General features: G+C 40.3%; 1 protein-coding gene across 2 annotated transcripts in view; it reads left to right on the top strand.

The window, feature by feature from the left end:
- Positions 1 to 24,473, top strand: part of LOC115010956 (metabotropic glutamate receptor 4-like) — a 167,356-nt gene that overhangs the window by 126,349 nt on the left and 16,534 nt on the right. For both annotated transcript variants that reach the window (XM_029435886.1, XM_029435887.1), the window contains exons 4-7: positions 7,005 to 7,140; positions 9,899 to 10,053; positions 10,418 to 10,558; positions 18,955 to 19,155. In XM_029435886.1, the coding sequence (XP_029291746.1) occupies positions 7,005 to 7,140; positions 9,899 to 10,053; positions 10,418 to 10,558; positions 18,955 to 19,155 (633 nt within the window). The remainder of the gene's footprint in view (positions 1 to 7,004; positions 7,141 to 9,898; positions 10,054 to 10,417; positions 10,559 to 18,954; positions 19,156 to 24,473) is intronic.

The following is a 24,473-nucleotide window of genomic DNA, read 5'->3' as shown; positions in this document are numbered from 1 at the left end:
CTGACAGATGTAATACCGGGACTGGTTGCCATTTGGCTTAAGAAAATAGCCATGCCAACAAATACCTTTAGTTGATCCATCAACTTCGAGGCCAGAGTGCAACTACATCTCTGCCCTGCTGCGTTCTCACATATACTTCACAGATTGTTACCTGGGTCATCAATACAAACTCCAGGGGATCATTTTTTGTTTCAGGGACCAAAGATTAAAGCCATGCAGTTCATAACACTCAATTTAACAAGCTAGTCTAGGAGTACAGCACATGTTGGTGCTAAGTGTGATTTACTGCTCCCTTTACTTACATTTATTATAATAAAAGAAAGTTGTCAGTCACACATTAAGTGCTTTAAGCTCTTGGTACAAGGCTTTTTAAAAAAGAAAAACTAAACAATACCAGTAGCTGTGCTAATGACAACCCATCTGTCAAACCTATTAAAACTCTTAATATATATGACTTGAATTTGTGAACAAACAGAAGTTCTGTTAAAAAGAATGTAAATGTTTTTAATGGTTTGGTAATGTTGCGTTGGGCAGCTCCACTTCTTCAGTATCACGGCTAACGGCAGGCTGCTCGGCTTGCAAATTGCAATATTATTCTGTTTCAGGGCCACTTCCAGACCGCCATTAGACCTGCATGAAAATGCGAAGCCCCTTCTTGGCTACGAAGAAAGAGATACAAAACTCACCAGGCAAAAGAGTCGAACCTGGCTCAACTAATTAAATACAGCGTCGGCCAATTTAATACATGAAAGCACACGTAGCAGGTTGATTAATGTGTAACTTGAACAACATACAGTATATGTACGTGCACTGTTTACCATGTAATCACCATATTAAGAGATAAACTGACTGTCAGCGTAATAACTTTCTAGAGTAGCGTAACCCTTCCTGGTATTATGAACACCAGTTCGGTGTTTTCACTTCTAATAAGCCCTCAAACTCACGGATCTATTACTCAAACTGGACGTCCTGGATCACATGTTATGGACTCACTGGTACATGTACATGATGCAAACTGTTGTAGAACTTAATAGCCTGCCTATATTACAGAAAACATAAGGGAAGGTGCATCACAGCAATCACGATCTTCATTAATGATTTCAAACATCAGCATGCAGAAGTCTTTCTTATTAACATCCGATCAACTCCCCATGAATACATTTAAAACTCATTATAAACGGCTACACAGCAAGCTAGAAAATTGCTTTCTTTTCATTTGGTTTCATCTTCTGCCCCATTGATAGCCAAATGTTCAACAGCAACGCTTTCTGTCGATAACATAGCAGAGCCAGGTTACACAGGAAGTGTAGAGTGGCTAAATGGCTGTCGTTGCTGCTAAAACTAGTCATTTTAAATACGGTTATTCATATTGCAATGCTATTGCATAATACAGGACTTTTGATTTGTCCTTTTCTCTCAGTGTACATCTACTCTAGATACTAGTTTACATTAGCAGAGCAAAGGCAGACGGAGAGCATGTGTTAGTGTGTTGCTCAGTGGTATCTGAGAGGAAAGACTTCACTCTCACCAGCGTCACACTTAACCACAGTTCAGCCTCAGTTTCCCAGAAGTGCATCATGTTGAACCAAGAGCTCATCATGTGATCCAGCCCAACGCTGGACTCATATAACCTGTAGGCTCAGTCCCTGAGAAGGTATCCAGGCTGTGCAGATACAATTTAAATACGCACATATACTGCGTGTATGCAGTGTATTGGAAGACCTCTTTGACCAAACGTTGAGGGTTATGGATGGAGAAATTGAAAATGATATATAATTATAAAGACAGATTACAATGATACATATGAACTGGAGTCATTCATTTTCTCTGTATAATTCATATGAAAGCCATTCATGTGGTTTAAATACATTTAAATGCAAGTACTTTGCACATATGCGCATGTTTCTTCCGCCATGTTGCAGGCAGGAGCAGGTCAGTTACTGTGTTTAAATGCATCTGAGCCATCCTCATTATATTGCAGAGGGGATGAAATTTGGTAACTTGGGCTATCTTTGAGGCTCAGCAGTCTATAATAATTATAATGGCACATTATACTGTAATTGATCCCCTGAGGCGAAATGCATTTCTTTTCATCCCCTCAGCCTTTCACAGTGAGGTAAGAACGCAGAGTCAGTGACAGAGCCGCGCCTCCGGGACTGTGGGGGGATTTAGTGTCTTGCTCTAGGACACTTTAGAGCAGGGCTTTCTGGAACAGGGGACAGAACCTGGGACTTTTCTCTTCAGGGTCAGCTTCCCTAAGGATTTCATCCCACTGTTTCACACGCTCTCCTCTCAGTATTTCACTCCCACTAACTCACAGCTGTATTTTTGATAAGTGGGGGGGAAACACGATCTGTGGATAATGTCCCAATAAACACAGCGTGCTTCCTGCAGTTAATCTACGGTAACATTTTGGTCAGGATGTGTACTTATACTGTTGTTTTTCTTGCATAAAACCAATTCCATCCATTCCTCTCCCTCTCAGGGGACTGAGCAAGACCCAGCATGCATTGGATGAAAGGCAGAGAAACATTGAAAAGGTTGCCAGTTTATCACAGGACTGATTTGCATAAACCGATTGGTACAAAGTTTACTGAAATGAGAGTGGGATGTTATTTATCTCCCCACTCAGTGCTTTCCATCCACATCATTTTGTTAACAACATTTCTCCTTACTTTGATCTCATTTGAGAGTATGTGTATAATGTGAACCTCTGTGATCACACCGCTGAGGCCGAGCGCTGCTGTTCTGTACATTACGTTACTGGACAGCAGCCAGACGGTGTATGCGGGACTATCAATGAATTAAAGGAACAACACTGCCGTTCAATGCAGATGCAAAGCAATGGGAACTGGCTAATGGCATTTTGTATGACAGAACGGAACAAGGTGAAGCAAAAACATATGTAGAGGCCAGATCAACTGTAATTCGTAACGCATCACGCCCTACTGAGTGTCGGCCATCAGTTTGTACCTTCGGGCTTCCAATGAAGATAACTTGAAGCCTGTGCCTGGTCGCTCGTGGTGTAAACACGGCGTATCAAACATCTGTAAGGAGCAGCTACGGTGTTGATGTTTTCGAAATTGACTTATTGATTTTCAAGCCTGCAGTGATCAACACTTATTGACCATCAGTACTGTACAAGCAACATTAGTTGTGTTCTAGATCTCTGTATGTTGCAAATAAGGATATAGTTCCATTAACGGCATCCCAATAAAAAGGCTATTTATATCCCTGCACCTTCCCGACACCTGGGTGTATTTAGTGCTTCTGCACTACTTTGCAATCGGCCGCAGTTCCAGGGAACATTTTATGGCAGCACTGTCTCTCCCACGGGTGTCAAATGAGAAGGAATATTAGTGTTCTGAGCTATTAGGAGAGCAGAGACTGAGGCTGACAATAAAAGACACGAGAGAGGAGGCTCACAGGCTCCTCAGCAACGGATATTTTTAGAGGTGGTGTTTTAGATGTGGCTCAGATGTTAACTGTGGTATAGGATGAGTGTTGGGGGAGAAACACACTGCTCTTGAAGTTGAAGTATCTGCAGTATAAAGGATGCTTTTTGCCTTTAAACGAGTATGTACTGATCATTTATTGGGGTTTTGGCACACTGCAACAGCTCTTTAGAATTGCCAAACTAGAAGTTTAATGAATGTTTTTTATTAATTGTTGACTTTGTGACACCTAACACAACCCAGTTGTTCAGTTTGGTTTCACAGAAGCCACCGATCTGCATCATTTTCAGTGAGTTTTGCACAACACATAAGGTAAACGGGTAAACCGGCTGCTTTCTGGACTGTTATACATTTGTAATAAATTGCTTATTATTATTATCTTTATGTTCTTGTGTTAGTAGCATTAGGTCTGGTTGAGTTTAAGGGAAGTTTAAGGGAAGTTTAATGAGAAGCGGTGTGCAGAGGAGAGGAGGGGGATTCTCCCTAATTGCATCCTGTCCGATGGCAAAATGGGATCCAGCAAAGTGTCTTATTGAAAGTCTGACACCTCTTAAAAGACCTGTTAAAATTATAATATGTAATGGGCAAGACCTATAATTATTACAACCAATTAAAAGCCACTTAGGCTGTATGCACAAGGTCCTGGCAGAGCTGAATCTACATGTGAACGATGTTTGAAAATATATTTATTACGTATAATAGGTTTTAAAAGTAATGAAAGAAAATGACGTGGCATAGTGATCCTTGTTGGGGGGGGAAAAGGGAAATCACACTTGGTGCAGGTAGGGATCGAGTGTTTTGTTTTTGTAGCTGCTCACGGTCACATAGTTTGAATCGGGGTCCTCGAGTCAAGGGTCCATGACTTCCACCATCCTGTGCTTAGTGAGGAATGGATAGACCGACGCATGGATGAATGGGTAGTGTTAGCAATAAAACAAATTGCCTCGTCTACCCTACAACTAACAGAGTTACAACACTGGACCCGTGGAGGGGCTTGTTCAGTGTGCCTGAACTCCCCCAGGCAGGGTTCTTATCCCCCTGTTCCTCCTGGTATTGTCTCTGGAGGCTAAGCAATGCTGCAGCCTGCTGCTGGTGATGTGAGAGGAGAAGGAACGGAAGGGATGAGTGCTCCGCCTCCACACAGCAGATGTTGGGGGAATGGGGGACTGAAGTATCAGTGAGGCAAAGACATAGAATCTAATGATTGATAGAGTCTCAGAGAGCAGAGAGCTGCTGCTGCTAAATTTCCCATGTGCCTCTCTGGGTAGTGTAGGTGTAATGACACAGAAGCAGACAGATAAACCTCTGCTTCAGTTTGATCAAAGTGTCAACAATCAGGAGCATGTAGATTGTAGAAGGATACACAAATATTGTGAAATGGTTTAAACTTAAGTATATTTAGTTCAACAGTAAAACATATGCAGGCAGATGCATAAAGCAGCTATCAGTGAAAAGAAAAGCAACAAATAGTGCAATTTCAGCAACACCACAGCAGCATTCATTACTTGTGACCAGAACTGCAAGTAAATCTCAGGTCGTTTATAGACGCACATTTCGGTAGATTTTTGCCTTTATTATAGTACAGCTAAAGATAGACAGGAAAGGATCGGAGAAGCAAATACAGCTACGTTAAATTTGAATTTGAGAGAGAACAATATGCAGCAAAGGGCCGTGGGTCGTACTCGAACCCGGGCCTCTGCGGCAACGACTCAGCCCAAATGTTTAAGAGTAATATTTCAAATCACTATGATTTGGTTCGCTCTCATTTCAAAATCGCAATAAGGATAAAATGAGAAGATCATGCACACGGGGAAATAAAATCATGCCTCCAATTTAAATTGAAAGTGATGAAATTGAGCTCACAAAAGGTAATTAATGAAAATGAAATCCAGTTTCAAATCTCTGTTGAGTTAAATAATGTTAGATTCTGTACTTTCATCTTCTCCACCCTCAGGTCATAATACAAAACACATGCACTGGTCTCAAGTATGTGTGAGGTGGAACATGGTGAATGCATGTTTTACATCTGGTACATTAACATATATGGTGCAACGGACTCTTGTGTGTTAACTGTGATATTCCAGTTAGGTTTAAGAAGTGGAAAAATAAGTAAATTAGAGGCTTGAAAAAAAAGAAAAGAGAAACAAGTCTTGCCTGAGTGCAGAAGGAAACGTCCCCAAACAACAAGACATGGACCAGTACACACAAAAGGAATGAGACTTTTCCTCCAGTGAAGGAACTGCTAATCCATTAACCAGCCAAGTGAATGTATAAGCTGTGACATGCATCACCACAGGAAACCTATACACGCGGCCTTCCTGAAGAAAAAAAATATAGCCCCAGTAAAAAAGCGAAAGCACGGGTTTGAAGAGAAAGAAAAACATCATTAAATTCCTCCACAGTGTACAATCAGAACAATGTTGCAGGCCACTGACTGACGCCCTCACTGACTTAACCGGAAGTGACTTTTTGTACCCATGAGCAAAGCAGCCCAACATCATTGTTAAATTAATGGCATCCCCTACTCTTTGCTCATATTTCCAGTTTCCCAACCTATTAGAATCTGTGCCGGGGCCAGGCTTTGTTTTATGGTGCGGGTCTGTCTGCCATGAACTCAACCAGAGGGTATTATTCCGCCATTGATTGTTCGCCGGGCCGGCTTTGTGCTAGGTCACGAAAGGGAAATTCATTAGCATGCACATACTCTCTGTGGCATTTTGGCAGGGCGACAAAACATCCTGAAATGTTGCATTGGGAATTAAAAAGCCTTTGCTTGTTGGTAACCAGGGTACGTCCTCTGCTGCCTTTAACCTCGTGTTCAATACCAAAGCATTTCTCAGAGGCTGAGGGCTGTGTTTATACTGATCCGCCGGGAATTGCTGTAGATACTGTGTTGGCCAGCGCATAATAAGCTGAATTTAACTAATCAATGTCACTGGACAATACTATACGTTTACCAGCACGTGCTTGTACACTTTAATTGGAAATGCCATGTTTCTTCCCTGTGTCTCTCAGAAAATGACTTTTTAGGATTTAGTAAACTGTAGTTTTTACTTTGACCTAAATGAAACAACTTATGTAATAAGAAAAATGACTCTGAACAAATGGAACCAGTTTTCAATTACAAAATTTATGTACCGCCAAATGCTACTAAATTCCCCCGGTCTCACTGGCAGGACTATAAACTGAATTGATGGGTCTCTATGTCTCAAAGTTGCCCCTTGTGGTCCAAGGCAAGATTTCTTTTAATACCTTGCATCCCTCATGCTCTGAAATATTGCACCTGTGCACATATCATAAAAAAAAACTCCAGAGGATTGAAAAAGATTTGTGTGGGTTAAAATAAATAAATAAAAATTCAGACTCCAAGAAATATTTTTGGTGACCATGAGTTGGACAAATACACAGCGGAAACTGCAGCATTAATACGCGTTTGACATTTTAACGTCTTGTGATGATGTTCAGATGATTTGCAGAAGAAAAGGACGTTTTCTTTTCCTTTGTGAATCTGTTTAATTTGGATACTTTTCTCCTTTGTCTCCCAATTAGGTGGTCTGTGCATTTCCCAATCTGTGAAAATACCACGTGAACCAAGAACTGGAGAGTTTGACAAGATCATTCGCAGGCTGAGCGAGAACCCTAACGCCCGAGTCGTAATTATATTTGCCAACGAGGATGACATCAGGTGAGTGCAGTGGGATCCTAATTACTGTCACTTAACAGAACTTTTAATCTCAACCACTGATTAATACTCCCTTTAGAACATTTACTGGTCCTTTTTTAATAAGTTGTTAAGATAAATTGAAGCAACGCTGTAAGGTCTAAAGTGATAAATATGACAGAAATGTCTTTACCTGAGGCTGCCTCTGCAGCGGGCATTAAAGTGTCACAAGCGTCTCCAGTGTGTATAAAGACAATAAATTACCTTAGTGAAAAACAGTCTGCTACCCGCATGTTAATATTAAAGAGTTATAAATGGCCAATAGGATTACATTTGGGAGTAATCTTAAGACACCAGGAAACCGTGTGATTTAAAGCGACACATTGGAAGAGCTCTGCAATTACCTACAGTACTACCCTTAAGTACAAGTGTGAGTACTGTTCTTTACATTAGGCTACTTTATACTTTTGGCGGGAAATAATTCTATTTAAGCAAAATCATTTATTTGAAAAAGTTAGTCGCAGTTAGCATATCAAATATTCATAAAGTGTTCCTGTACTTTTAGCTGATAATACTTCTGTACTTGTGATCTGTGCACTTCTTCCACTAACGATTCTGTCTTTGCTAAACAACTTTATCTTTTGTTGACCGTGTCAGAAAGTGGTGTACTGCGCTCCATGGCCATATTTTAAAATCATGGTGTTGAATTGACAGCTGTTGTCACACTCTATTCTAACCACACTGTACGCACGTACACGTATTACCATTGTCTCCGCCGTCCTTGCGGGGACACAAATGTACCAATTAAAATTCATTATCTATTATTAAGACTGCATTAAGAACCAGTTAATTAATTGTAGGCTGAATGAATACACACAGCACTGTTGTGTCTTTGGAAGGGAAATGTTTCCCAGCAACCAGTTAGTAGGCCAGTGTATTCCTGGTAGAAGTGGGCAGTGATTTGGGGAGGTCTCTTGATGATGACCAGGGCAGAAGTCCCAGTGCTCATTGACTTAATCCAGTCCTGATAACGGGTAATGGTGTGGATATATAGTAATTACAGAAAGCCAGGGGGATTTCAGCGCTGCATGCCTGCTTTATCCTTGAACCCAGTCAGTGTGAGCTTGCAGCAGCCTAATAATAATAATAATAATCCAAAATTGTCCACACAGAACGTATAGGAGACTTGAGCCTTATCTTAAGATACTTGTTATATACTGCATTACTGTATACATATATTGCCTGGTCTCAGCGTTATAGAGAATAGGGGGAATACTTTTTGTGGGCTTGCGTTTCATAATCTAGTCAAGTAGGTAAGTTGTGGGAAAACAACACGGTTTCATAACATTAAATAAAAGTACATTTAATTAAACAATATTGTAATGTGCACATCAATTACCTGCACATGCACTTCACAATAACACATATTGCATGTGTCATTTTCACTTATTTATGACCTGAAATTTGAATTTAGGCATGTAAAATGACAGATGCAACTAAAACTAGGTAACTGAATCAACTTCCGTTACTGTTATAGTATATGTTAGTTTTTTACTCACAGTATTTCTCACAGTAAGTCCAACTCTCACTCACGTTTGCACCGCCGTCTTCCGGCAACAAGTCACAGGATACATTAACAGCCCCCTTTCTCTGTAGGGTCCTTTCCATAATGACTTCAGACACTTATAACAACAATCTGATGCTGTCAGTGTCAAAGACGAGCACTTTTATTGGACGTAAATTGGCCGGTGAGAATTGTGAGAAATTGCCGCGAACGATTACGTTGCAGCCCCCTTAGAGGCTGCCATCCGCAGCGTTGTCGCGCAGTACTGGACCAATTTCACAAATCGTTGTCCCCATTAGAAGTGTAGACCCAAAAACATGGGGGAGGGGGAAATAGGGTTCAGGTTTTACCTTTAGTGTGAGCTGGGAAGCAAACACGGGCTGTCAAAGTAAAAGGGAAATATACAGAATACGCTCATCCACAACCTTTTACTTCTCACTGTGCTCGACTCATCAGCATGTCGAGTCATGTCTCAGCTATGTAATCTCTTGACGGTGAGAAAATCTATGTATTTAATTTTTCCTGCAAGGAGAACATAATTGCATCTTAAAACATGCTCATTTCACTACATTTCTGAAGATGAGAGTCAAAGAAAAATCATTACCAATCAAACAAATGTCTCTGGGGTTATAAAGCTATGGTGAAGATACAGAAAGTTAATTGGATGACTCTTTGCCCGCCCACGCCACACAGGGCTACTACACAAAAAACTGTAGAAGGCTAATTATTTTACTAATATACCATCCTTCTTAATGCAACAGCAAAGTCTTACCGTGAGATATTAAGACAGCAGAGTCCATGTAAACAAGCTGATGTTGTCGACAACACAATACTGCGATGAGATCTGAGGGTCTGCAATGCTGCACATGGCAGGTGGCTGGGTTTAAATGTGATGTTGCTGCACTCAAGCTTTCTTGATATCTGGCTACAGCAGAGCTTGCTGGCAGTTATTTTTTTTTTACAGCTTCCCAAACTTACTTCCATTGGCAACAAGCCTGGACAAATGTGGCAAGGGTGTCATTCTGCCACAGCCAAGAAGAACTACTCTGCCCTGGGAATAGTCAGTGTGTCTATGGTGGCTTTTCTATTCCACTTCTTCTTCTTCTTCTTCTTCTTCATGGTGCATTTCAAAAAGGAACCTTCTTTCCTACCTTGGAAACATTAGCACAACATTTAAAAAGGTACAATTAAACATTGCCATCCTCCTGTCTCCCAAAGGCGGCTCCTTCATGCAGCTAAGAAGGCCAATCAAACGGGCCACTTCATCTGGGTGGGTTCAGACAGCTGGGGCTCCAAAATCTCCCCAATACTGAACCAGGAAGAAATGGCAGAAGGTGCCGTCACCATCCTCCCCAAACGACAATCCATAAAAGGTATCCATTACTCTTATACTAACTTACCTTACAGAGGGATTATATCTTTTTGTTACGTTATTATGAAAGCTAGTGATTTTTAACAATGTTGGTAAAGTGTAAATAAAGTTGAGTATAGATAACAGCGATGATTACATACTCCACTATGGCTTTAGAACATTTTGCAGAAGGAGGTTGAATAAAAATGTGTGTAATAATTCATCAAAGTCGGCACAATGAAATGATAATGTATTATTGGACCTGACCTCATTTGAGCGGTTTGGCTACGAGCAAAACAAAAGGAATTTGCATTGCTGATATTTGTGATTGCAGAGCTTCTGTTCTAACCAGGCTCTGAGTAAATACAGCATCTTATTTCTTTCAGGTTTTGATCGCTACTTCATCAGCCGAACACTCGAGAACAACAGAAGGAATATCTGGTTTGCAGAGTTCTGGGAGAATAACTTCCAATGCAAGCTCAGTCGGCACGCTGTGAAGAAGGGATCCGGCATCAAGAAATGCACAAGTGAGTCTCCGCGTCTGTCAATAGAAAGCACTCAATCGATAACCAAGTATATTGATTGGGTCTGCTGTGAATACATTATGCGTGTGTGCTTGGTATGCTTGCTAAACGTATTAGTCATCAGGGAGAAAATAATCACGCTCCTCTAATTTAGGTTAAATGTAATGGGTGGAGATAAGTGAACGGGAATCTCTAATTTTGTCCCAGAGAAATTAATGTTCCTATTACTCGTCTGTTGGCTACTTCAATTTGCAGTGGTCGACAATAGCAATCACAAAACTATGCCACCACATGCGCTGAAAACATAATCAATAGTAAATCCAATCAGCCCATTAGAAACAAGCTTTTAGGTCGTTAGAATCAGTAGGCTCTCCAGGCCTCATCCCAGTGTGCAACGCTGCATCTCAAGTAGTCCACACCTGTAAAGTTTCCAGGCAACACATTCCTCACATGCATGTTAGACTATCATACAACACAAACACCTACGCCTGGGAAGCGGCTCGTTCTCTGCTATTTAGAGAAGTCAATGGGCTTCAGGGCTGCACCTGTCCTTCACTGGCGCAGCGCTGGTAACTAACGCTGCTCATATTAAGAGTCAAGTCTGCTGCTGTTTGTGTGCTGCTCACAGAAACGTAATAAATATTATTCAGTTATACACATCATATTAACCAAATGTCATGTGGAGGATATTTCCAGTAAACAAAGTACCAGAGCGATAGTGTTTAGAAGAGTTTGTATGCCATCAATCTCTCAAAGAGAGGGTTAGACGTTTCATGTTCATTTTTGTTTGAATATAAATGAGAAACGCCGCGTCGCTTACTGCTGGAATATTTACTGATGACGTTTCGGTATTCTTCGACCTTCATGAGGTATATGAGAAAGCATCACAAAGGTTCCATATGTGTGTACACACACACACACACACACACACACACACACACACACACACACACACTCAATAATCCATTCACAGAGCCATAGGAATTGTTTCCACTGGTGAACAAACACTTTTAATAAGCAGTGTATATTGATGTAAGATATGTTCTCACCCCAGTTTGAGGGTTTGTAATGATAAATGACCTGATCCACTTTGAATGGTTCATAAGAGAATTATTTACTGTATTTACTGAGAAACGGAACGAGCTCTCCATTGATATCAGGTCAGCAGAAAGTCTTCACATCTTCTGTCGCAGACTGAAAGGCGAACCGTTTCGACAGCACCTTGGCCAATAATAAAAAGAAATATATTTCTGTATGTAGCACTTACGTTGGTTTGGCTTATTTGAATCTTTTGAGTGGTCACAAAGACAAGAAAAGTGCTACACAAAAGCAGTCCATTTACCATTCGGCTTTCTTTCTAGTCCAACTAATATTGGACACTGCAACCTCAAAATGTCACCAAGTAGCATAGGAGGAATACTAAATCGGTTCAACAGAGGAACAATCAATCAAGCCAAACAATTAAGCAGGAATGTAATTGTCACCTTTCGGGAACAACAGTTTGTCCCCTTGCTTCATACAATCCACACTTGCAGGTTTCGGGAGAACACGTAATCTTAAATGATTTCTGTATTTATCAGTTGTCATGGTCGCTGCTCTTGACCTAAATTGCTGCAGGCCCCGTCCTCCTCCGAGTAGCCTCCAGGGTACAGTACATTTGTACAGGCAAGAGGTACAATGATTTCAGTCAGAGCATGTACTATCACCATCCTCCCCATTGTTCCTTTTGTACCATCATTTCCTGTCCCCGCGTCTGCTGTTTGTTAGCCACTATAATACCGTATTCCATAGACCATGCATAATATATTACGCAGATTAAAAGGGGATATATATTTTTTCTTTTACGTAGCCTATAATCATGTCAACAGTATTTTTTAACAACACACTGAATAAGTAGGAAAGAGTGAATTTCTCTCTGTGCAACGCTGTGATCAACCACCGGGGAATGGAAAATTAAATTCTTGAAGTACTAACATGATTAGATGGCCATGTAATTATTCTATTTGTGCGGTATCAAAGCTTTTAATCGCACAATACAAGTCACTGGCAACTGATTTATGGTCAGGTAATTTTCCAGCTCTGATACATTAAAGTGTTTCTGACTAAGACGGCAAGGAAAACAACAACACTGTGCAGATGCTTCTTTTTCCCCTTGTTGTTTTTGTACCTGCTGCCCCAGAGGCCACGATTTAGTTTGTAATGTAACCCCGGATCATTTTACTGCTTTGTGTGGAGGGTGCTGCAAAAGTATTATCTCGAGTAACTGAACAGGCCATAACCTCTTTACTTTAATTCTCCACGCATGTGTTAAGATACAGCCAATGTACTGCATTATACAGAGAAACAACTGTTAGAGTAAAGCGACACAATTAAAACAGCCCCACAAACTAAATCCTAAATGATCATAAAGTTGAATCAGCACTTCGATAAAACAGTTCAAACTGAAATGTAAGGGAGGATGTATTGTAGGACTGTGTGACTACAGCGTGTGTGACTTCCAAATCCAGACTAAAAAACTCTTTAAAACAGATTCTCTACTGTGTTATTGATATTTACAGTTTTTAGTTGTTAGTGGCATAATAATATCACCATTAACATGTTAAGGAAATACTTTTATTTTGCTTTTTATTTTATTTTTATTTTATTTTTGCTAGAAGAAAAGTCACACAACAACAAAGATACACGATTAACACGATTGAATTCAAAAGGTCATATCCGAGTTTATTGCCGATTCTTAGCGTTTTATATTTAGTTTATGTAAAGCAATTAGTGCTATAGCACTATCATAGAAACAAGATGGTTTTGGTTTGTACAGAAGAATAAGTGGAACCTCCTGGTTACAGGTGCAAATGACACACGAGAGACAGAAATGTTGTTGTATTGCTTGCCGTGAAGAATCCAATACTTCTCAAGTTTTCTATCGGATCTGCTCAGACCGTTCACTGTACATCGCTCAAGTTCACGCTTCTGAACCATAAAACTCCAGAGCACCGCGAATGAGAATAGGCCGACACGACTGAGAACTTGTAAAAAGAGAGACAAATTGGTAATAATAGAAAAATGTCACACGGTATCACGGCATGAGATTCACCTTTGTCATCGCAGTTGGATTGGAGAGAAATAAACAGGGTTGATACATCAAGCATAATTACTATGGGGTGAGCAGACAACCCTAAAGTAAACAGAGTACAGCAATTTGCCAACAGCCAGATCTCGGATCATTTCCTATAATTACATTTTACTGTCTTACTGGGCTGTTGGCACTGATGAAAGCTTCTGCAGGTGTGCTGCCTTTTGTTCACGTCATTTCAGCACACTCATTTGAATGAAGCACACTGGCTTGAGTCACTGTGTGCTCCGCATCCCTGCAGACATGAGTCATCAAGGCCACCAGACACGAGCCTGCATGCCTCCTCAATTGTTTGATGTCCATTGCTCACTGAAGACATCAAGGACGCCACCTGCAACTTAACAATGCCCCTCACTTCTTTGATTCTCTTGAAATGCAACACAAATATCAAGGTTCAGGTAAAAGGTGTACATATAAAAAGTCAGGGTTTGTAATAGCAACCAACGTCCATATACATCAAACAAACTATTATTCTAGAGATTTTTATGCCAAAAACATATATCTGACCAAAGGTGTCGCAGTAACCTTGGTAATGTGGCATATTACGAGTGAGCGGCAAAATACAAACCGGTTGAAAAGTATGAATGAAATTGAGGTTATAGACTTAAAATCTGACACAGTCTAAGACTTTGGATTAAATAATGTAATACACATGACAACGGCACCAATAATGATTATTTTCATCACTGAATAATCAGCTAATCATTTTGTTGGATGAATTATGAACCATTCGGTCTTTAGGAATAGGGAAAGTCCACTATTCTTTACAGGGTGGTGGTGGGCAGCTGCCACCCACACTGACATGGGGAGAACGTGCAAACTCCACACACACACACACACAAGGGCCCAAGCTGGCCAGTGGGTTCCATCTCCGTAGATCTCTAGGGAAGCGTAGCACCATCTTGACTCCAAGGTTGGTGAAGGGTGTAAAGTTGTGGACGGTGTGCTGAGCATCGCGGCTCTGGGTGTCTCTTCCTTGCCGGCCAGTGGGCATATCACTCCAGCGCTCGGCATATGCTGCTGAACCAAAGCGGCGCATCATCAGCCACTTTCCGATCTCGAAACTACTTTTCCTGCAGCATGCGCTCCTCCTGATGCGCTGTGAAGGACTTAAAGTTACGATAAATGGGTCCTCAGTCAGTGTTCGAATCCGTCAAAATGAATATTCGGTTAATGTGACTTCTGGCGAGAATGCTAACCACTGCTCCGACAGAAATAGTGACAACTGCCTTCGCAATTTTCTAGAATTGAGAGCCAAGTGACACACTGTCAAAATTAACTCTGCTCTACCAAGAAAAAACCATCCAGTCCGTTCTATCACATCTAAGCACATTATTTGGACAGATAGCCTATAATTATCAGCGCCACAAAGAAAGAAATCATAGTGCACAAGTATAAAATGAAATGTTTGCACCTCTCTGCCTCGAATCAAAAGGACGTCAAAAACAAACAATTTGCCTCCATTCAAAGGAATATTGCGAGCAAGAACATACTGTGTGACCTGGAGCTTTCTGGATCATTGTGTTCTTTTGGAATCTCAAGGTTGCCTCGATAAAAACTCTTAGAGCACTCATAAAAAAGATACAGTCACAAGGTTTCATCTTCTTTCACATCAATGCTTGTTTTGCACTGCTGACTAACCTTCCCGGAGCACATCTCAACATGCAGTTACTGTTCTTTGTCTCCATCCATCAGCTAAAGGAGTCATGTTTGAGATGAGTGTACTCTTTAAAACATACAGTACACGTGTCTACACACAGGTATTTCTTTAGGTTTTTTGGATGGATCATATCTGCCAAAACTAAAAACATCAAAGGCGCTACGTTATTACAGATTTATTTCCCCACGGGAAATGTAACATCAAAAATGATTTGCTCTCGTATTTCTACACAGATAATTCACATATTTTAGACACTCGTCGGAAATATAGGTAAAAAACGTTTTTTTTTTTAACGTGGGCCGTTTGTGACCAGGATTAATCCCCTTTAAATGATCTCAACCACACGTTTAAAGACATAAAAATAATCTTCTTTTAATAATAATAATAATTTGGTCTGGTTGGTTTTACACATTGTTCTTCCTAATTTAAAATAATAATGCTGGATACTTTCACCTGTTTACGGATCACAAGCACATATTGCTTCATTTTAACAGGCCAAATGTCAAAAAAGGTTGTGAACCACTGGTCTTCCTGCGCTGCCTGTGTCTGAACAGTGAGGGGAATCTGCAAACTTTAAACGAGACCTTTTGGCTTTTAGCCGGTCGTGCAAACCTCTGAGGCATCTTGCCATCAATGGGCCACATTCCTTTGTATATCTATGTGTGAGAGAGGGAGAGATATTACAATGAGAGCGACTGTGACAGCCACAAGAAGAGACAGACTGACTATCCATGCTTCACTTTTCCTGTAGCACACATTTACAGAATGACTTGGGATATTCAAGCTGCTTAAACATCCAGAGTCTTGTTGTCACTGATGTTAAATTGCCTCTACTTAGCGATGAATTCTAGGGGAAGAATATAGATAATAACAAGACAAACTTAAAAAACTATTCATCCGTTTAAAGCTAGCGCTTGTTAAAATCTCTGTTGAGATAAGAAATGGCTGCCACACACATCTTACAACGAGATTTCACTTCATCATCTCCTTCATGTCGCTGGTTGTTATCTGATGGTGATGCACTGTTCACATCGTGTCTGTTGTGCTCGTCTTGCCAAACGAACCTGCGAGTGACGCAGGCCGAGCATTTGTCGACTACCATGGAAGCGAACCTTAATTGAAAGCAAAAGGCACAAAGGACTTAAACACTGCTCCCCTGATGGCAGTAAACAGATCATTTAAATAATATGTTTATGAGTAATTACACAATATCAGAGCTGCAGCAGTAACAATGATTCAGGAATTATGAAACAGCCTGCAAAAGCACAGTGTGGCCAATTTTCACTAGAACAACAACAAATTGAGTATGGTCACTTTCCAGTTTTGCACATTATGCGTTATTGACATGAGCTATTCAGAATTACTCTTCTTTGATGGTACAGATGAAGCGAGATGCAGCTGTAATACAAATTACTGCATTATTTCCACAGTTTCCTCCCTCAGACGGAGTTCAAAATCAGGGGGTTTAATTATTCTAAAAAAGCGTCAACTGTTCAAAGCACAAGAAAAGCAGAGCGACGGAGATCATCGACTGCACCGATACAAAGGAGCCTCTTTAACAGGGTGTCACTGTTTTTGGTTTGACTTCAATAAGCTCCTCAGACATATTCACCAAGAATACAAAAGTGTCAAATGTTACGCGTCACTTCGACGATCACTTGTCACTGAATATAAAATATATCGTATTTTCAGGAGGGATTTATTTGCAATGCTTTGTCACACAAATGCCTAGCTTAGTGTCTCTCAACATCTTCTCACATCCAGAGAACTAACACGGCATACAACTCATTTCATATTACACACAACTGTACTTTAGTCCTCGTGGATTCGTGGGAAATAAGCAAGACTTAAGAATGAAGCTCAAATGTTTTTATAATAAAAGATTAAAAGCAGTGAATTTGCAGCGTGTCTGTATTTATTTAGCCCTCCTCATTACAGCTGTAACAGCACTACAATCTGGAGGGTACAGATAACTGTATCAGTAAGTAAATAAAGCTAAACAAACCAACTATTATTTATTAGGTCATAACATTTAAACTCAGTTATATTCATCTGCTGCAGTAGATACTAACACAATCAAATCTATACGACAAACTGACTGATGTGTGTCATTTCAGACATGTATCTTTAATGACTTCATGTATCTGTGAGAATGATAGCTTTGTGTTATTTAGACATAGGTGTCCTTTAATGTTCCTTACATCCAAGTTAAAAATGTTATGATAGCAAGTATAGCTATAAAATAAATAAAGCGATTTAGTCGTTGAAGCCTTGATTAATGACCATCGTTGTGAGTGCGACGGACACTCGTACTCGCTTCTCACAGATTCCCTGATACATCTTGATAACGATAATGAATCAATTACATCATCAAGTTAGTGGAGGACCAATTGTGTTGCTGTATAAAGTCTGACAGTTCACACGCATTTAATGACGGGACATTAAGCTGGAACTCCCGATTTATTCCTATGAGCTCGCGTGCTGTGCGTTAAGAGTTTAGCAGGACATGGGTCAGATCATTACTGTGATTATAACATTATTTTGCCGCGAGGGGAAAAACAGCAGGGTGCTGATTCAGACATGAGACCAACATGATACATCGCCATCAGATTACCATAAAGGAGGTGCATGTCTGAAAGCAGTACGTTTCTACTTTAACGGGTTGAAATGATTTCATTCCTGTCCGTTCCTGCTTGTTGTTGAAGCAGTAAAAGTGTCCTGCTGTCACTCCTTCTGCTCAACCTATCTGGCAGAGCATTGGCTAACAAAAGCATTACGCTGCTAATTGAAACCTTGCTTCGCCGTTAACACATTTTCAAAGCATTAGAACAACCCCAGCTATGATTAATATACACCTGTCATAACTAATTATATTAATACTGAAGAATGATTAGGCCTGTCTTGCTGTGTCTTCCACTCCCCCGCTAACCACTCCATCACACTCTGCGCTCTTGATTAATGGATGTGAGGTGGCACGTGACTTTGTGAGGATAAACACTAACAGATCATACAAACAAGAGCTGACAGCGTCCAGAGAAGGCTCCCAGCCTTATTGAAGCATATTTACAACTTATGTTGACAAAACTTTGTCGAGTTTAATTCATTCTTCTTGATTTTTGCGTGATGCTGCAGAGAACGGCAAAGACGGATGGCTGCGTCAGGAGAGACAGATGAGGATATACGGCACGAACAGAGTCTTGTTAAATAATCTCGAGTGGGTTTTATCAGTGATCCACAGACCATTATGAGAAAGGCTGCGAAAGGCAGAGCATGTAATCAATGGTTAACATGCAGAAAACAACAGCAATCTTTAAATACATTAAATATGGTGGGGGGGGGGGGGGGGAAATGATGGCTTCACAATTGAGCGATCAAACCTCTTGAAAGGCTGTAATTTGCTTGGTTTTGCACATCTAGCCATCATTGTTTCAATCTTATATTGTTGCTTGAATGAGAAGCAGATTTTTTTTGTTTTGAGTCTTATGTCATTCATATGGAATATTCTAGTCTCGATTGTCTGTCATGATTGAAATGTGCATTCATCAAGTTAGTCCTATGTGAGGCCGAATTTCACGAGTTGTCATTTCTGTGTTAATGTTTTCTCTTTAGACCATGAGCGGATCGGGAAGGACTCATCCTACGAACAAGAAGGGAAGGTTCAGTTTGTGATTGACGCAGTTTATGCCACGGCCCATGCTCTACATAACATGCACAAAGATCTCTGCGCTGGAAAGGTTGGCCTCTGCTCCATGATGGAAACCATCAACGGCACACTGCTGCTCAAGTACATCCGCAATGTCAACTTCACAGGTGGGTACTTCTGATTCCACAAGGTAGGCTCATCTGCATGTCGTACTGTATATAAAGTGGCGAGTATTCTGAGAAATGTATACGGTATCATAAGAAATCAGTTTGTTTGTGCCCAAAGCGAGCTTGAGTACACAGTGGTCCCCAACTATCAGGCTACTGAATATAAATGACTCCTAGCAAGTATAAGAGGCTGAGAGCCGTAGGAGGGTTGACAATCAGCAGCAGAACAGCTCGTTTTTATCATAGTTGATGATGTGCAGGGACTGTGCTTTGTGAGATTTCCCACCTTATCTTTTCAGCATTGAATTACCCACGCAAGAGATCTCCTGCTTGAAGTGTAATGGATACGGAATTAAAATTGTACATAAATGTGAGGGGGAAGAGAGTTAACGCAGAGCACCAGCAAAAACATCAGTTGTTTCCCTTTCCCAGTGTCCTCCGTAAACTTAAATTCTGTTCTTCAGTGTTACTGGCCAATACGGTGGGTTGTCATCTTTGGAGACACACAGGTCACACAACCAAGCATCAGCTGAACACTTAATAATAACACCCATGATAATGAGCCAAAGTGTTGACATCACTTCCTGTCTAGCCTCTGTTTAACTAGCTACTGTAACTTAATGCAATCCCTCATTGTGCATTTCTTTAATTAATGTTTCTGGAAAAATTAAGCAAAGTTCCTGGAGTTTACTTTCCATATTGTGAGACAAATTGGCATCAACTACTAGAACAATAAGTAGAAATGCTCATTTACAGGAGAGAAATGCTCAAACAAGGTTTGTCACCGTTACAGAGTTTGTCCAGACAAGTTGATTTTCAAACTGTAAAGGCTCCTACTTAGTATGCATGGCATCTGGTAACATGAACAATTAAAAGATTTGTGTGTTATGTGCCAATATATTCTTATGTGAAAATATGTAATTTGTAGATTTTTTTAAACGTGCATCATTCAGGTTATATCCGCTTCAGAACTTGCCATCAGAAGTTGGAAACTTTGTGATTTTAAGTCCCCTTAGTCCTGCAGTTATAACTAGTTGAGGCCCACGGACTCAGCTCTTGTGGAGGAGGGGGATTTTGCACAGGAATGGCTTTGTTAGCTCCATTATTTTTGTCTTCTGCTATTCATCTTTGCTTTTGGAAATCTCGAAGAGGATGAACATCATATAATATTACGTTTAAGATTGCAGAAACTGATGTTTATCAGGCGTTAGGTTAATGTTTAGTAGGTGTTTATTTACCGTCTTGATGGTATAAATGTAATGCTATAACAGCAAGTAAGATGCCCCTTGAATATCATTCCTTTATTGTCATTGTACGAGGTACAAAGGAATTAAATAGCAATTCTGACGGTGCATACACACATTATATAACAGTAATAAAGATAATTATAATAAACAAATATGGGAATAATTATGTACAAAGTAATATATGGTGCAGTTGGAATGTAAACATCTTTGCAGAGAGCAATATCTACACACAAGGTTGGAGTGCAGTTGGAATGTAAAATGAATTATAGGCCGACAGGTCAAAGAAAATATACGTATAAGGAAGTCATGAAAGCAGCATGTGCAGGCTTGTGAAAAAATACAAATGTTTGCAGAAAAGGTTCTAACTAAGGTCAGCGTGAGTGGTTATAACAACTTGAGCTAATTATACGTCAGATGGTTAGAAGGTCAAAGTGTTCATGCAATCAAGCACGATGCAATGCGAGCAGATTGACACAATCTCAACGATGCTCCTCCCTCACAGATGATTATACAGTAAAGGATACATTTATTTATACAGCAATTACAGTGTGGGATCGTTGGGTAAGGGAGAGTCACGCCCGGGCAAGAAAACAGACAGGAATAATTAACAGTAAATGAGAAAAATAAAAGGAACATCTGGATAAGGTAAAACTGCCCACTGCTGCAGAATGCAGAGTTTAATTGCCAGCATCAGTGATGCAGCTTGGCTCCGATGAACACAACTGGAGGTGCTTCCTACAGGTTAGTCAAGTGTGTAACCCAAACCTTTTTGAGGGGAGGGGGGATAGCATAAAACTCAACTACGCTGAAAAGTGTCCATGTGAGGAACATTATGTAGATAGTGAGTCCAGAGATTGTTTTTAAAAAGAAAAATGACAGCCTTTGTCATTTGCTTAAAGGCCTCACGTAATGGCTGTGGGAAGTAAGACTCTTGTCTGTCAGGAACAAAGGTTGAATTCGCTCAGCATTGTTAATGGAGCTATAAAATCTTGAAGGGAGGAGGTTAGTGTGGAAGTCAACAAACCGTGTGACTTTGACAGGAGAGGCTACGGTTTGCTTCCTATTCTTTAGTCTTTTAATTATTTTTTATTATCCTCAACCAAAGTAGGGCTTTTCTTCCTATCCTTACCCAAATAGTTTTTGCGCCTAAACCCGACCAAACATTTTCTTTTTTTTTTATGGCCATATGTATATGAACTGTACCGACAAGCAAGATTGCCATTAACATGACAGGAGCGCACACAATGCAGATATTATCATACAATCTTTGTAAGGAGATGATAACATATAGTGTTGCCTAGTTGGATTATACCTTTTTGTTGAAATGATTGAAAACGCATATCTATAAATTGGGGTGGAGAATGATAATCTTAGTTTCTTTAACCTCCACATCCTCATTGGTCCAGGTTTGAAAATGTAGTGATAATGAAGATATTGTTGTTTGATGAAGGCACGCAACAGTCTACAGCCTCCAAAGGGCAAAGGGGGGGGGGGGTTGGGTTAAGTTAAAGATGCATGATTTTACTTCTTTAGGTGGTTTAATTTATAGATTTATGAAAGAGAGTTAGACGAAGTAGAGACAAAGTAGTAAAGGGACAAAGCAAACATAGGTATGACTTAAGTATGAATGGATATTTTAATAATGTAGTCAACGTAACCTTTATTGTTGGGGATAATAAAAGGTTAGCGTGACACTGTTATTTGCAGCGGTTAGTTTTGATTACTGTAGGGCACATCTTCAAAGTTAAAACATTGTTTACCTGCACTTATTGTGTACTTATTATGTAAGCAGGTCAGTCCTCATTTGTGTAAAATACAAAAAGAAAATAAATTGTTTAGAGTTGTATCCGGAAGTCATATTTGTTTTGAGTTACAAGATAAATAAATTCTCCAAGTATTGGAGTAAAGCTTTGATCTGAAGCGTCGTCCAACAGTCCTGGTGTTATTGAATCTTACTGAAGCATTTGACACTGTGGATCATAAATGCTTAAAAAACAAAAATGGCAATAGACTGGAAAATTGGGTTGGACTCTCAGGAACGGTCCTCAGATGGTTCAGTTCATATTGAGAAGGCAGGGGATATGTATTAAGTATTGGCAATTAGGAATCTGATAGACCCACCATGGCATATAGAGTCCCATAAGGATTGATTCATGCACCTGCTGTTCAACCTTTACATGCTTCCTCTTGGTCAAATACTCCAATACTATGAGGTTTCCTATCATACCAATGTACATGACACCCAGATCTAACTAGAGCTTGATAGAGTCGCTATGACTGTTCTGCCCTTACAGCGCGTATCCCTATGCGTAGCTAAACAGTTAGCTAACATTCAAAAGTCCTCCAATAAAGATGCAAGGTTTGCTTTCTTGACTTTACTGTTCTTCTTTTAGTTAAACTATAACAATACAGAAATAAAACACATATAAGTAAGCAGGCTTTACATAACATATAAGTAGCACTGTACAAACGACACACATACTACTATTAAAAGAATTAGCTATCATTAGCATCACTATTAGCTAGAAATAGCACAGATCGCCATTAGCTAAATTAGAACACATTAAACTAGCTTCAGACCAAAAGTTACAAACTTCAAACATTCTGCACATAACGCATCCAAATTGCACATGAATAACTCACAGACAAATAGTCTCCAAGGCTCAAGCATCACAGACACGAACAAAGTTTACATGGCGTCTCTGCTCCACGTGTTGATCTCCGTGCTCCATTTACAAAGATCCTCGCCAAGCAAAGAGCCCTCACTCTGACACGCCCCCAGCAAACCATAAACTAAGGAGCGCTCACTCTGAGCCAAAAGACGCTTTTATTTGTCGTAAGCTGGACTACTACAATGCACTCCTTGCTGACCTTCCCAATAAAACCATTGGACAGTTGCAACTGAATGCAATGCTGCTGCTTGAAAACTGACAAACACCAACAAGAGAGAACACATTTCTCCAATTCTTAGATTTCTGCACTGGCTTCCAGACAAATATAGAAATGATGGTCTATAAGTCACTCAATGATCCGGGCCCAAAACGTATCACAGATATGTTTGTTGAGTAAAAGCCGGAGAGGTCTCTCAGATCTGCAGGGACTGCTCAGTTACTGGTGCCCAGACTTCAATCCAAATGTGGTGAAATAGCTTTCAGAAATGATGCTGCCCACTGCTGGAATCAGCTCCCCTTGTAACTAAGATATGCCACAACTGTAGCCATTTTAAAAACTAAGCTAATGACTGTCCTCTTTTCCACGGCTTATAATTTAAATTGTATTTTATTTATTTGGTTTTAAACTTAATCTGTACTTGTATTTATCTTATAATTCTCTCTCTTATCTTTTGTCTGTAAAGCACTTTGAATGATCTCAGACTATGAGAAGATGCCATATAAATACACTTGCCTTGCCTGTAGCAGGCTTGTGTTATGGAATTAAACTTCAATTCTTTATGCATTCATTTATTCATGGTGTTATGTTACTGGATGGCTTGTCAGCTCTGGGGTTACTACAGTACAGGGATGGCTAGAAAATCAATGCTGCACATTACCGGAATACTGACCTGCTTTTAAGAGTCTTTCGGCACAGAGGACTGGAGAATTTAAAATGTCTGTGGGAAAACAACGGGAATGTCCGCATGGTTTCAGCGTTTTCTGGGAATTGTCTACAGACATCCCTGCTGACTAAAGGAAAGAGGAGACCAAAGCACTACATGAAACTGACACTTATTGATGCATGTTTTTAAGATTGTGCTGCTGTGCTGGTTATCATACTATGACAGGAATGTGTGTGCGTGTGTGTGTGTGTGTGTGTGTGTGTGTGTGTGTGTGTGTGTGTGTCCAAGTTTCGATTATCTCGCCAACCCTCAGACCGATATACTTCAAGCTTGGCCTGTGTGTTGCTACGGATCCAAGGGAGTGCAGTGCCCCACTTGAAGTAATGTGGATCAGCAGTTCTGTAGAAAACTGCAACAGCCCAGTGTGCCCTGGTGGACTTCGGTTAGCGCATGCACTATAGACGTGCATCAAAATCCACACAACAGAACGTCTCTATTACGTTACCGATGATAGA

The sequence above is a fragment of the Cottoperca gobio genome, chromosome 7, assembly GCF_900634415.1.
Source record: "Cottoperca gobio chromosome 7, fCotGob3.1, whole genome shotgun sequence".
NCBI classification, from domain to species: domain Eukaryota; kingdom Metazoa; phylum Chordata; class Actinopteri; order Perciformes; family Bovichtidae; genus Cottoperca; species Cottoperca gobio.
Note: the sequence above shows the minus strand (reverse complement) of the source record. Positions and strands in the feature narration are given on the sequence as shown.